The 14,475-nt window shown below is 41.0% G+C and overlaps 1 protein-coding gene across 3 annotated transcripts in view; it reads left to right on the forward strand.

Moving 5' to 3' along the window:
- Positions 1 to 14,475, forward strand: part of APC (APC regulator of WNT signaling pathway) — a 62,368-nt gene that overhangs the window by 9,013 nt on the left and 38,880 nt on the right. The window contains exons 1-2 of one of the 3 annotated variants that reach the window (XM_082191533.1): positions 3,704 to 3,896; positions 14,042 to 14,194. In XM_082191533.1, the coding sequence (XP_082047659.1) occupies positions 14,060 to 14,194 (135 nt within the window). In that variant the 5' untranslated portion in view covers positions 3,704 to 3,896; positions 14,042 to 14,059. Of the gene's footprint in view, positions 1 to 3,703; positions 3,897 to 4,335; positions 4,422 to 14,041; positions 14,195 to 14,475 lie in introns of those variants that run through there. The other 2 variants (XM_082191534.1, XM_082191532.1) reach the window with 2 other exon arrangements.

Below are 14,475 nucleotides of genomic sequence, written 5' to 3' on the forward strand. Positions count from 1 at the left end.
AAAAGTAGATTTCTGTACATGACTGTCTTTATACTGCTCTCAGTTTTTACTGGGAAACAAAATGTCTTAATTCTTCAGCTCTTAAATAGTGTTTAGTTTGGTTCACAAAGTCTTCAGTAACGTTCTATTAACTTTGTAAGCATGCACAATAATAAAGATCAAGGTTAGCTTTCTGTAGTTTCTTGTAGTAGAGTGATGTTGTGGCTTTATTTCAATTAAGTTTTTAAATTAATCAAGAACAGTTTGATTCTGTGGCATTTGCTTAGCTGCAGTGAAGACTTAGACAATACGTTTCAAGTCATAAATGTTCAGTGTTCACATTTATGGCATCTCTAAAAGAGATGAATAAAAGGCTGTTTTGATCTTTCAAAACTTCCTTTATTTGAAAATCCTGTGTAACAAACTGATATTTGTACTTTTAGTGTATTGTCCTCAGTAATGGTCAGTAGAAGAATTGTACTACGCAGAAGTAGAATTCTTCACTTGTGACTTTATTGTCAGTATCTTCATATCAATACAATTTATTGATTTGATGTGCCTTTAGTATTCTACTGTATTGGATTAATTGAGTGATGTAGCATTTGTGTGAACCTGTGATAAGATGGCTGCTGAGTCTCAAACTGCTACTGCTGTAGAGCAGAAAATATATAATATTAAAAGATCCACTTGGTTGAAAGAAAGTTGTCTGTACTAAGCTATAGGAAATTAATTTTATCTTCTAATACTACTTGCAAGTCTTTAGAAGCACCTGATACTTAGAGATAATTTTGGCAAAACATAGCAGATTTAATCTGCAAAAGAGGACTATGCTAAAACTGTTTAGAGGTTTTGTTCATAATTAAGTGGTATAAAAATTCTGCTTAATGCTGAAGAAGACTTGGGTTTTTTCAAGATAATATTTTTATTCACGTTTAAACAAGCCAATCTATTGGAAACTAGTTATAGATATTCAGCTGCCCCCCTTATTTTTAATCTTAGAGGAAAGGAGGTGTCTTCTTCTGATTTCTCTGCTGCTCCAAAAGCAACCTCCCATAATTGTTTCTCCATGTGCTCTTCAGGTGAAGGGTGGTATGCAAATTTAGTAAATAATCATAACCACAATTATGGTTTGGAGAGCCCAACCTCCAGAGAAACTTTACAAGGAAGGGAAGGAAGATTCAGCAAACACCCCACCTTCTTACAGGGCAGTGTCCTGTAGGTAGAGCTCCACTCACGAGAAGTCTAAATCCAACCCACTGTCTTCTAAACTGATTGTATTCTTGAATATGGGTATGTATCTGTGGAAGACAAAAATACTTGTTTGAGTTAATGGGACAGAGTAAAAGAAGCCCATAAGTTGCAGGAGAAGAAATACTCATCCTGTTACAGGAATAAAATGATATGCAGAACGCTCCGATTCTTGGTTTACATGCCCAGCATATAGAAAGAACAAACAGTACGCATGGATCTAAAAAAATATAGTTCTGATCATGGGTGCCACAGTTGCCAGGTTTTGAAGGCAAGATAGTAGAACTTCGTCTTGCAATGTTTTTCGTCTTGCGAAGCACAGTCCGTCGCAACTGCACCTCTTCAAGCGGCTTTAAGAAAAAAGCGCAAGACGTTTTCGTCTTGCGAAGCAAGCCCATAGGGAAATTCGTCTAGCAAAGCAACGCAAAACCGAAAAACTTTCGTCTAGCGAGTTTTTCGTCTTGCGAGGCATTCGTCTTGCGGGGCACCACTGTAGTAACTATTTCTCACGTCTTTCCAATGGCAGAGTGCAGACATCGAGACCCAGGCCCTGGGAAACAGCCCAGAAACATGGGAGTGGTTAATAGGAAATCAGGATCTATGCGAATGATGCTAGCATCTGTTTATTATGTGCACTTTGGACTAGATTGGCATTGGGCCCCTGTGGTGCAAAAACAAACCCCTGCACATTTTCAGGACACAACTTGGGTATTCAGGAATGTATCCATTCCTTGCAGCATAATTATTATGGGTCAAATTCTAGCTTAGTCCCTGAAGCTAATATTATCTCCAGTTTATTTTAATGCTCATATTCAAATAGCATTACTGATTATATTGTCAGTGTGTCAGGTTCAAACAGGAAGGATATTCACACTTTCTAAGTGACTGTCCCCATAGTTATTCACAAATTATCTGGGTTAGATACATATCAGTGGACAGAATCAGGAGACACAACATATTCTTATGTCCTGTGTTCAGTATGTCAGTTAATAACCTGTTTAGGTTTTGCTATTACCAAAACTAGTAATTGTTCATATTTTCACTCTTGCAGTAATTAGCAGTATCAGCTAAAGTAGATTGTATACGTGAAAGCTGCCTGAGACTAAGGAAGCAGTACTGGAGAACATCCGGCCCTAAATTTACCTCTTGTCCTATGAGGTAACATTCTAGGGGAAACAAACTAGTCTACAGATTTCCTTTCTGAACTTGGGGAAATGTCCTGAGCCTTTTGTTAGTATAGTGACTCTTCGTTTGCTCAGACAGTTTTAAATATTCAATAAGATGTGGGTTGGTAGTGTAGATTGGCATAATAATACAAAAACAAATTATTTAACCTGAATTGCAGAGAACTTCACATATTTTGCATACTTGCATGATTTTTGAATGTAAATACAGTATGTAACAGTAACCTACTGCCTATTCAGACAGGAAGCAGGATGTGTTGCTGGCATTAATCCCTGCTTCTCTCTAACAAATGGTTCTCCAGATATATTTGTTAACAATAACTGCCTTCCTGTTACATTCATAATTTCTGTCTCAAATTTAATCATCAGTTAAGACTGGCACAGCAATCCTATGCATGTTTACTCAGAAGTAAGTCCCTCTTAACTCCCATGTGTGTTTGGGATTGCAGCCTTAAGCTCCCTATCCACATTACTTTCATTTTTCTTGTGTGCATATGCACACATTATGCATTGAGGCATGTGTTGTGGCTATTGTGCGAATACAGCAGGCAGCATCCTTTGCAAAGTAATTTTCTTAATTGTTATAAAAATGTTAGTATGCAAGTTGTTTGGGTGGAAAACCACCTTAGTTTCTGTGACGTCTTCTTTGGATAGGCTATATAAAGTGTTCTTTTGTTAAATCCTAAGTATTATATGTATATATTATCAGTTGTAAACTATAGCTGAAATTTGGAATGAAAATGCTTTTGCAATGGACGTGGTTTTCCTGCTGAACGCCTCCCCTCTGTTTTTAAACATGTTACCACTAGGGACATAGACTTGGAGGTCTGGATGGGACTTGAAGGTCATCTTGTTTAATGCTCTACCCTAAAGCAGAATCTTGCAGTTTGAATTGAAATGGACTAGACAGCTCCTAATGATCAGTAATGGAAATGGATCTGAATTAAATTAGCCCTCTCTGCTATGATGTGAACTGATTATTTTCCATAGCTTCAATCAAGGGTATATGTTATCAATACTGTTAACATATACATATTAGTCTTGGCATTGAGGGCAGAAAAGCCAGTCATCACACAAAGAGAAATTGTTCAGTTAAACGAGAATAAGAGAAATTGATTTTGGGCATGTCTCTCTTTCTCTGTTCTCCCCCTGACCCCATTCCACTTTCTGTATTCCCTCTCTGCTCAGTAAAGGTGGTTGTCCGTTCCTGCTCTCATTGACAAGTTACCCCTCCCTTCCCTTCTGCTAGATTGTCCAGACAACAAATTGACAGGAGCTGGGGTGGATCGGAGAAAAGAAAGCAGTGGATGTGAATAAGACTATGTTATATTCTCTGATGTGATCAGGGCCATTGGCTGGGTTGGGCTGGGTGAACACGTGACTGGAATGTGGCTGTATTGGCTCTGGCTTTAGCGCAGACAGTGAATACAGGAAGGTACTGGGTGTTGAAGACTGAATGGAGGTGCGGTCGGCGTCGGAGATGGGGTAGGTGAAATGTTAGTGTTGTACTCCTGTTGGAAATGAGCACTGAGTATTGGTGACTGTAAGGACAGCATTGTCCCATCTGGCTAGTGAATGACATTTGTCAGGAAAGGTAGCCTGGTTCTCTGTCCATGCATTCTCTTCTTAGCTTTTACAGAAAGAACTAGGAATCAAGTCCTAGGATTCTGATCCATGCTTTTGACAGAACGAGAGGATATTGCGATGGCGAGCTTTGGAAGCGATAGAAAAAGGACGCTTTTGTAGCACGAAAATGGTTGTTCTAAAGGTTTGACATAGAAACAAGGAGAAAATAGTATCTTAGGAGACGGATAAAGGGCAACAAAGAATGAAACATTCATCGCTTAGAGGAATGAGCTGAGCCCATTGAAATCCTCCCTTCTCCTTCTCCTCCTCCCTCCTGTCACAGTAGCAGCAGCCAGAGAAAGGGACACAAAGCAGCAGAGGAGATGCCTTGATTTGAATCTAACAACCCCACAATGCGAGGGCTGGAGGGGGAGGATGAGGAAGGTATTGTAGAGAATGGATTATTGTAATTTTGAAATGTTAAGATTTGCTTTTGGATGGCCTGCATAATATTGCAGAGCCATGAAGACTCCCTGCTGGAAATGCTGTGAAATCCCAGTGCCTTTGTTAGTGACATGATGTGTTGCTGGCATTTCTGCGGTTTACTGCAGCAGCTTTTGCTCCTTTACTGAAAGGGGGAAAGCTGCCTAGAGACGAGAGGTTCTGCTGCACTGCTGCACCCAGGAATGCAATAGAGCAGTTGCCATCCCTACAAAAGCAAATTCCGAAATGTTAAAATATAAAGATGAAAGGGAAAGGGAAAGACCAGTATTTGTCATCTGCCCAAAGCTTTTGACTTGATCTATTCATCATCACCATAAGAGATTCTGAGAGTTATTCAGTCTTGGATACTATTAGTAATCTTAATAAATTATGTATGAAGTAGTGCTCTTTTCTTTCTTTTTTCTCGTCAGATGCAGTTTTAAATGTAATAATTAGGTCAGCTTTGATGCATCACTGTGGAGGAAAAATGGCTATTTTATTTGAGCATCAGCAGAATTAGCAGAACAATGATTAAAGTATAATAAATTATCAATTCATTTTCTGCAGTATAAGTCGAAGGCAGTACTTTTGGGATGATTGGCTTTTTGGGGGGATCAGCCCAAAAATTCTTGAATAATTGTGTGTTGTATTTACTTGGTGCTCCCAAATGCTAAAACAATATTTCAGTATTTATGGCAGTTGTTTTTAAATTACTGTACACTTTAATATTCTTATTTGCCACATTTCAAACTATATCAATTATTGTTCTTGCTGGCTGATAAAGATAATGTGGATTCAAAAATTATATATAGCAAGAATGCCATTTTCTACTTAGTATGTACATTTTTTAGTGAAGTCAACAGTTTCATTAGTGGACTATACATTTCAGATCTATTATTTAGAGTAATAGGCCCGTGAATACTTAGACTTCCTTAAAATTTATATGAATATATTCAATTTCAGATCAGCTATATAGAACAGTATAAGTAGTCATGATGGGAGCCCACATGAGAGATGCATTCCATTAAATATTTTCTTAACAATTCAGACATAAGGACATGAATAATCACTAATTAAAATGAGTATGTGATTAGAAGAACAAGCTTAAGGTTCTTCTTGTAGAATTATTAGTCCCATTAAATAACTATAGGTGCTAGGAGAAGAAGACAAAAATCTTGGACAGCAGTGGTAGTGCAGAGGCTCCTTTGGATTGTTCTTCCATTATTACTTTAAACTGGGTATGTGCAGAGAATCTTCTCTTTAAAATGGCACAAGGATTCAATTATACTCTGTATACTCCATAAAGTTGGAGCCTACATAATAAGCTGGTGCACCAAATTTCAATTGTCTTGTAATGGTGGATATGGCAGAGAATTTATTATGTGTTTTCAATATACAAAAATATAACATTTTTTATAAGTCTTTGTGATGGGTATTTAGTTTACCATTCTGCCATTATTAAAGGATCCAATCTGGAAGAGATAAATCAATGTTTATTGTTGAAACAGATTGCTATATGGTGGCAGGCTGGATACTATGCAGAATAAGTGCTGAGGAGCCTTCTAAATATAAACTGTTTCCTGTTGTTTGACATGTGAAGGTCACTATGTTGGATCACTTGTGTTTCTGAAGTGATGTTATTTGTAATGATAAGTCTTATTTAATACAATTACTTGTTTTCCAATAAGTGATCCATGCCTTTTAAATGGGAAATAGAAGTGCTTAGAACTCTTTCCTGAATCATGTGCATAACTGTCCCACTTTGTGTTTCTTGATTAGGACAGTACTGTATGGTGTTGATCTGGTTGTGGACCAGATCCAGGTGCTCTTGAAGGAAACTGATTTTTTCAATCAGGGTTTCCTAGACTTGGGTTTCCAGCTGTTTTTGTACTATAATTCCAATCATCCTTGCCCACTGGTCCTGGTGGTCAGGGATGATGGGAGTTGTAGTCCAAAAACAACTGGAGACCCAAGTTTGGGAGACTATAGTATCCTTCTGCAGCAGCTGTCTGAGTCAGGGGTAGGTGGCACTGCTTTGCAGTGGTTCCGGTTCTACTTGGATGGCTGTTTCCAGAGGGTGCTGCTTGGGGAGTGCTCTTTGGCTCTGTGGAGCCTTCAATGTGTGGTTCCCTTTTATCACCTATGGTGTTTTAACATCTTACATGAAACCACTGATTAGGGTTATCAAGAGTTTCGGAGTACGTTCTCAGCAATATACTGATGGCACACAGCTCTGCTTCTCCTTTACATCTGTAGGTGTGGCAGTGGATGTGCTGGGCCACTGTCTTGCCTTGGTAATGGACTGGAAGAGAGCCAGTAAACTGAAGCTCAATCCAAATAAGACTGAGGCACTGTTAGTGGGCGGTTCCCTATACCAGATGGATGGGATGTTGCCAGCTCTTGATGGGGTTACACTCCCTCTGAAGGAGCAGGTCCATAGTTCGTGGGTATTTCTGGATCCTCTCCTGTTGTTTGAGGCTCAGGTGGCTTCAATAGCATAGAGTGTCTTTCATCATCTGGTGAGTCAGCTGCCGCCCTGTCTGAACAGGGATAGCTTAACGTCTGTCGTCTATGCTGTGGTAACCTAGGTCACATTACTGCAATGTGTTGAACATAGGGCTTCCTTTGAAGTTCAGAAACTTCATCTAGTGCAGAATTTGGTGGCCAGGTTGCTCACTGGGGTAAGACAGTTTGAACATATTTTACTGATCCGGGTCCAACTGCACTGGCTGCCGATTAGTTTCTGGGCCCAATTCAAAGTGATGACCTATAGTTTTGACCTATAAAGCCTTAGCCGGCTCAAGACCGCAATACCTCAAGGACCTCCTCTCTCCATCTGAACCTACCCAGACTCTGCAATCTTCATCTGAGGCCCTTTTGCACATACCTCCTCCATGAGAGGTCTGGAGGGTGGTGGCATGAGAACAGGCCTTTTTTGTGGTGACTTCCCATTTGTGGAATGCTCTCCACAGGGAGACTCGCCTGGTGCCTTCATACATAGGTCTCAAGTCTTTGACTGATTCTATGGGCTTTTAAATGTGTTTGGGGGTATTGGTTTGTGTTTGCTTTTGCTTTTGTTTTATTATGTATTTTGAATTTTTATGTTGCAAAGCGCCCTGTGGTCTTTGAATAAAGGGTGGTATACAAATTTTATAAATAATATAATATAAATATAATATAAATAAAATGCTCTGACGAGCCCATCTCTTCTCCAAACTCACTTCACAGGTGTCTGAATAGCTCATAGTGGCTTTATGTTTTTCATAACTATGTTCAAAGAAGTTTACTTCCTTTGCTTGACATGTGCACTCACTGAAGCAACATTTGAGAACCCCTTTAAATTAGCTTTAAAACCAAATATTGTAGAATTCAATGTGTGTGAGAGAGGCAGAGAGACAGAGAGCTAATGAAGCACCTATAGTGCGCTTCTGAGAAATAACCGACTTGTGTACGGATGCTGCCCAGCGAGACACTGTCAGTCATGGGATAATTGTGAGAAATGAGACCCTGCAGAAGCAGGATCCTTTGCATACACGATGTTCCCTCATTGCACAATGCAGCAGCGGGTTAGGGCTGCTCTCCCTCTGGATGCATTCTTTTTCCCATGAGTGAAGCAAGAGACAGCAGATCCTGCTCCCAAAGGAGAAGTAGGGATGTAGCAGCAGTTGGATCCCATCAGGTTATCTAGATCAGAGGCATGGGGAAGATTTTTTTGTCCAATGGCCATATTCCTTCAGTCTCCCAGGAGCCATATGCTAACAGTGGGTGAGCCCTGAAGCAAAAGAGATTAGATCAGTGTTTCTCAAACTTGGGTCTCCAGTTGTTTTTGGATTACAACTCCTATCATCCCTAGCTAGCAGGACCAGTGGGCAGATATCATGGGAATATTGTTGGACAGTGGATGTTGTGTTGGTCAAGGAACAGGGGCGTGGCCATATGGCTAGAGAAATATGTACAGTAAAGTGGTTTTGTTTTATTCATAGTTTTGTTAACCTGAGGTCTTCGCTGTGGTATAATTGACAAGTCCAATATGATTTATCTGTTGTGGACTTCAGTCTGATACTTTCAGTGTATTCACTGCTTGCAAGGTCTCAGAACTTTAACATGGCAAAAGTGCAAACAAGGGTAAAACCTAATGGTATTGGGGACAGCTGTTCCGTCTGAGTTTTTTAAACAGTCTGAAGAAATTTATGATAAGTGGTAACCATGCTGAAATCTTCTAATAATGCTAGTACAGCCAAATCTCGGATCCCAAACGCCTCCGTTTTGGTACGTTTTGGCTCCCGAACGCCAAAAACCTGGAAGTAAATGCTCCAGTTTTCAAACGTTTTTTGGAAACCGAATGTCCGACGCAGCTTTCACTTGAGTGAAGGAAGCTCCTGCAACCAATCAGAAGCTGCACCTCGGTTGTCGAACATTTTGGAAGCCAAATGTGCTTCTGGAACGGATTACGTTCAACAACCAAGGTTTGACTGTACTGGCATTGAAAAATTATTGCTTACATGGCTAAACAAAGTTCAATAAATTATGGATACCCCATGAACACAGCATCTAATTTAAAAAAGAACTTGCTTTCATTCATTACGTTATAGTGTATTCTTGTGCAATATCTAGCTGTTCTCTTGTGAGTGAGAGAATACAGAACACCAACGTTTAGCTGATAGTTTGTTTGCTTTTTTTAAAAAAAAATAGCATAATAACAATGATTTATGAAATTCACCAGTTACCATCCAAAATACAATCAAAAGGATGATATCTGTTCTTGTTAGTAGAATTCTTACAGATTGCATCTCTAATTTGTTAAATATATTTTGATTAAACCAACTATGGAGCTAGTAAAGCAATACTGAGAATTTTGATCTAAAAAAATGTAGTATAAACACCAACAATTGGGAAACACTGGTCTGCAAGCACTCCAATTGGAGAACAGCCTTTACCAAAGGTGTTGTGGACTTTGAAGACGCACAAACTCAGGATGAAAGGGAGAAACATGCTAAGAGGAAGGCAGGTTTAGCAAACCTTCACCATGATCAACTCCCACCCGGAAACCTATGTCCCCACTGTGGAAGGATGTGTGGATCCAGAATTGGCCTCCACAGTCACCTACGGACTCACCATTAAGACCGTGTTCATGGAAGACAATCCTGCTTGGCTACGAGTGATCTTCAGAAAAGAAGACTTGAGACTTTTGGTTCCTTTCCCAAATCTTCAGGTTGAGGTTATAGCTGTGTTTTGCTTCACACTTTGTGTGATATCTCCTTCTGTTACACATGAGCTGACACTGCATAATGGCAAGGCAATGAATCGATGGAGGAATTGCGAATGTGAGAACAGCAGAATTTGTTAAAGCTGGCCTGGTTTGCATAAACATTTGCTTGTATTGCTGCTTCTTTCATTCATTTCCTTTCTTAAGTCTTGTCTATACAATATTTTAACAGGTTTAATTTGCTTGGCATTAGTAAAGGGTTGGTTGAATCCAGAATATCCTTTGTGCCAGAGCTTATGATTAAGATTGATTGCTTTATTTACAATTTGTATTATACCCAATCCTATGCCATAGCCTTAGGCTGGATTGCCCTTGGCTTGCATGGTTTTCTGTGTTCCCCATACTCTCAATCGTCATCTTTCTGCAGTCTTCCTCCTCCACTCATCCCTTCTAGAGACATTTTAACAAAATATTGCCAGTGAAATATTCAACCACACTTCAACTTCAGCCAAGGAGAACTGCTGTCTCTCTTCCCACCTGTCATTCTTTCCCCAGGTTCCTTTTGTAGCTCAGTTTGTTTCCCCCTTGAGAATATTGGCTGATACTTGGCATTGTGAAAGCAGCTCTTGCCACTCATGGATGAAAACAAACAAACAAATGGAAGTAACTTGACAGGTTTCTGTCCAGTTATGTGAATGCTACAGTGGAGGGGGCATGGTACTGCCTTGATTAAGGGATGCAGTGATGAATCTACCCATCTTTGTGCAAGGCGAATATAACTATAGATTTACGCCTGTGTCCAACACACTCTTTTTAGGGAAAGTATGTTTTACACACAGAGAGAGACAGAGGCAGAGATTGAGAGAGAGATTGATTGATTGATTGATTCTTGGTAACACACCTCATTTGCCTGCTTCAGTCTGACTTGTGACCTAATTATAGATTTGTAGGCCCTCATGGATGAGCCTCATCTCGTGATTGATAATACAATATTGTTCCAAAATTTTGCACTGTGTAAGAGGAGTGTGTGTGTGTGTGTGTGTGTGCAGCAAGGAAATGCAGCATGCAGGCTATCCAGGAAGAGCAGCTGGTGGAGTTTCCTCTGTGCACTGAGAAGAAAAAACAGTGAGGGGGGAGAGAGATTGAAGGAGAGCCTGTATTAAATCTCTGTGTGTCTTTGTTAAAGGGAGTGTGATGTCTGACCCACCCACTATTTAAATGCAGCCCCCAATCGCTTTGCACTAGGGCCGCCCAAAAAGTTCACTGCTCTTGAGTCTGCTCAGAAACAGTCTGCTTAGATATGGGCAAGATGCTGTGGGGGGTGTTCCACAAGGCTCTGTGTCCGTTCCAATCTATGTTAAATCACTTGGAAAGATCAACTGTAGCTGTAGAGTAGAAGTGGGAAGCCTCCGGTCCAGGGGCCAAATGTGGCTCTCTAGGACTCTTGTTAGGAGCTTGGTATTCTCATTAGGCCACACCTACTTCTCACTGACCCTGCTCCATGCCCTCCTCAAGTGCTTTTGCCTGGCTGAAATGTATTGTTGGTGGTGATAATGGTGATAAATCCTTCCTTGACTGGATGGTCGACAGAAAAATGTGGATATTAGTATAGAAAATATGTAGCATACTGTAGAAAGAGTCACATTCATTCACTTTTTGCCTCTGGCCCCACCCACAGTTCGTGTTAGGAGTTGGGACCTTAGGGCTGAAAGGGTTTCCCACATTTGCATTAGAGGGACGCGGGTGGTGCTGTGGTCTAAACCACTGAGCCTCTTGGGCTTGCCGATCAGAAGGTCGACGGTTCGAATCCCCACAACGGGGCGAGATCCCATTACTCAGTCCCAGCTCCTGCTAACCTAGCAGTTCGAAAGCATGCCAAAAAGTGCGAGTAGACAAATAGGTACCGCTCCGGCGGGAAGGTAAATGGCGTTTCCATGCGCTGCTCTGGTTTCGGTGTCCCGTTGCACCAGAATGTCATGCTGGCCACATGACCCGGAAAAACTGGCTGTGGAAAACCCCGGCTCCCTTGGTCTGTACAGTGGTACCTCGGGTTACATACGCTTCAGGTTACATACGCTTCAGGTTACAGACTCCACTAACCCAGAAATAGTACCTTGGGTTAAGAACTTTGCTTCAGGATGAGAACAGAAATCGCGTAGCGGCGCAGCAGCAGCAGCGGGAGGCCCCATTAGTTTAAGTGATGCTTCAGGTTAAGAACAGTTTCAGGTTAAGAATGGACCTCTGGAATGAATTAAGTACGTAACCAGAGGTACCACTGTAAAGCGAGATGAGCGCCACAACCCCAGAGTCGTCTGCGAATGGGCTTAACTGTCAGGGGTCCTTTACCTTTACCTTTTATATCAGTATGCAGATGTTCTGCAATTCTCTGACCAAATGTTCAGGACCTGCTGACTGTGCCTAGAACAGCTGCTTAGAGGTGATGTTCTGGTGATGTAAGGGCAAACATTCTGAAGCTGACTCTAAACAATTCCAAAGTGATGCTGGTGGGGCGCTGGCAGTGACTGGCTTGGAAAATGTTATATTAGGTTGCAATCTGCTTATCTGAACAGCAGAGCTTTGGGGTTCTTCTGGACCTGGCACTCAGCAGATCATATTATCAGACACTTTAAAAAATGAACCAGAGTTGGAAGAGACCATAGTTATGAGCTTGAACATAAATGAGAAATGAAAGAAGCTTTCATTTCATACTCCTCATGCATGAATGAGAAGTGGGGAGGGGCAACAGTAAACCATAGTTAATTTGTGATCAGACCACAGCAGGGGGTCTCATATGAAAATAGGTGGATTCTGAGATACTCTGATCTCAATCCTTCAGAGGCTTTAGATGTTGATACCAGCTCCTTGAATTGGGTGCAGAGTTAACTGGAAAGTCAGTGCAGTTGTTCCAAAGCTGGCTGACCTTGTACCAGCCTTGCCACATCGGTTAGGTTGGATATGAGTGGTGGCATTGAGCATTGCCTGGAGTTTCTGACCTATCTTCAAGATCAGCCTTGTTTAAGATGCTTTAAATTAAAGAGGTTTGGGGAGCATACAGGCTCTTCTGGAGGTAAGGTTCTGCGTGATTCTACTTCACTAAGTATTAACCCTGGGAGTCCTTTGCTGATTGAAACCTAATAAACCCATGGTCATACGCAAATGGTTCAGCACAACTAACCTGTTAAAATCATATTCCGTCTTTACTAATGTCTACAATTTCGGACGTAATAGTGTGATAATTCTTCTAGGCATTTCTGAGGTCAGCAATGGGACTTCTTACTCTTTCCGCTGCGCCTACTAGCTGTCCTGAGCACACCCAGCCCAAGGAGGACAAATAGGTGGTAGTTTAATTCTGTATTGAGAAAGCATGAACTTACAGGAGCTTATGAGGCACACTAAACATGCACACACAGACATGTGCTTCTGGTGGCTAGGTGGCTAGTGCCCCTCCCTGGGCTTGTGCTCTGAGCTGGACTGTTGGAGTAATGGGTGGCCACACCTACACCCAAGATTAAGTACTCTTGCCTGATAGCACAAGTGTAAGCAACCTGCAACTTCTACACAGAAGTTGTCACTGTGCCTGCCTCTTCAAGACCCTCCTGATCCCAGTGGCAGTGGGGGCGGGGATTCTGCCCCAGCTCCCTTCTGGCACCGTCTCTCCCTCAGCTCTTGGTGCAGACCCCTCCTCATCCTCTAGCTCCTGCTCCTGTCTTGCGGGAAGTACAAAAATCCATTAATAGCTACCCCATTCTCCTGGGTCAGCCTCTGGCCCCACCACCTCTTCCACCCACTGCTTGGAACCCTTCCAGTCCCTGACACTAGCAATCTCCCACACTGCATTGCATTGTGATCCAGTTTGGGGAGCTTCAGTAAACTGGAAACCAAATGGCAATGAGGAAACGCATGCTACAAGGTTCTCTGCATTTGGGCTTTAGCATTGAAAATAAGGTCCAACTTACTACTTAACCTTTGTGGCAATGCATTTATTATGATTTGGAACCAATCAAAATGTAATTTTGTATTGCTGTGTTTGTGTATGTGTGTGTGTGTGTGTGTGTGCGCGCACGCGCAAAGGCTAGGAAAGCAGCAGAACTCCTATAATTTGTATTGACTTCAATTAGAACTTCCTGGTAGAAAGCATTTTTCATGTCACTAAACAAAGCTTGTTAAGGTCTAAAAATAAGTGAGTAAGGTAGCCAAGTTTAACGTGGTTTATATGATTATATGATCAGCTTAAAAACCTTCCACGAGATACAAAAAATACTATATTCAGCCAAGAAATGAAATAGCATGTTCTAATTATTTCTCTCAAAAGTTCACAATACATTTTGGGGGACAAATGAACCAAAACAAATATTTCTTCTTTATTCTGCTGCAGGTCCTGGGGTAGCCCAGAATGGCTGCAGTGTCATATGATCAGCTGTTAAAACAAGTAGAGGCATTAAAAATGGAGAACTCAAACCTTCGACAAGAACTGGAAGATAATTCAAATCATCTTACAAAACTGGAAACAGAAGCATCCAATATGAAGGTATAAAGATCATTTGACTTTAGTAAAAATTTGAATTGTCTCACAAATATATCCTATAGAAGTCACCTTGTGCATTGATATTATTGTCTCCTCCCTTCTAGAATACAATTTATTTATCATGAAAATATCTGTATTGCACTATTTCTTACAAAAGTTCAAGTCAATGCTCATCTTCTGCTGGAGAACAATGCATTGTAGAAGAATTGCATAGGATACATCCTGAATATGGTTGCTTGATATCTATAGTCAAATAATTTTATTTATTTACCTAAGACCCGTAT

This window comes from Podarcis vaucheri, assembly GCF_965113315.1.
Source record: "Podarcis vaucheri genome assembly, chromosome: 11".
Lineage (NCBI taxonomy): Eukaryota > Metazoa > Chordata > Lepidosauria > Squamata > Lacertidae > Podarcis > Podarcis vaucheri.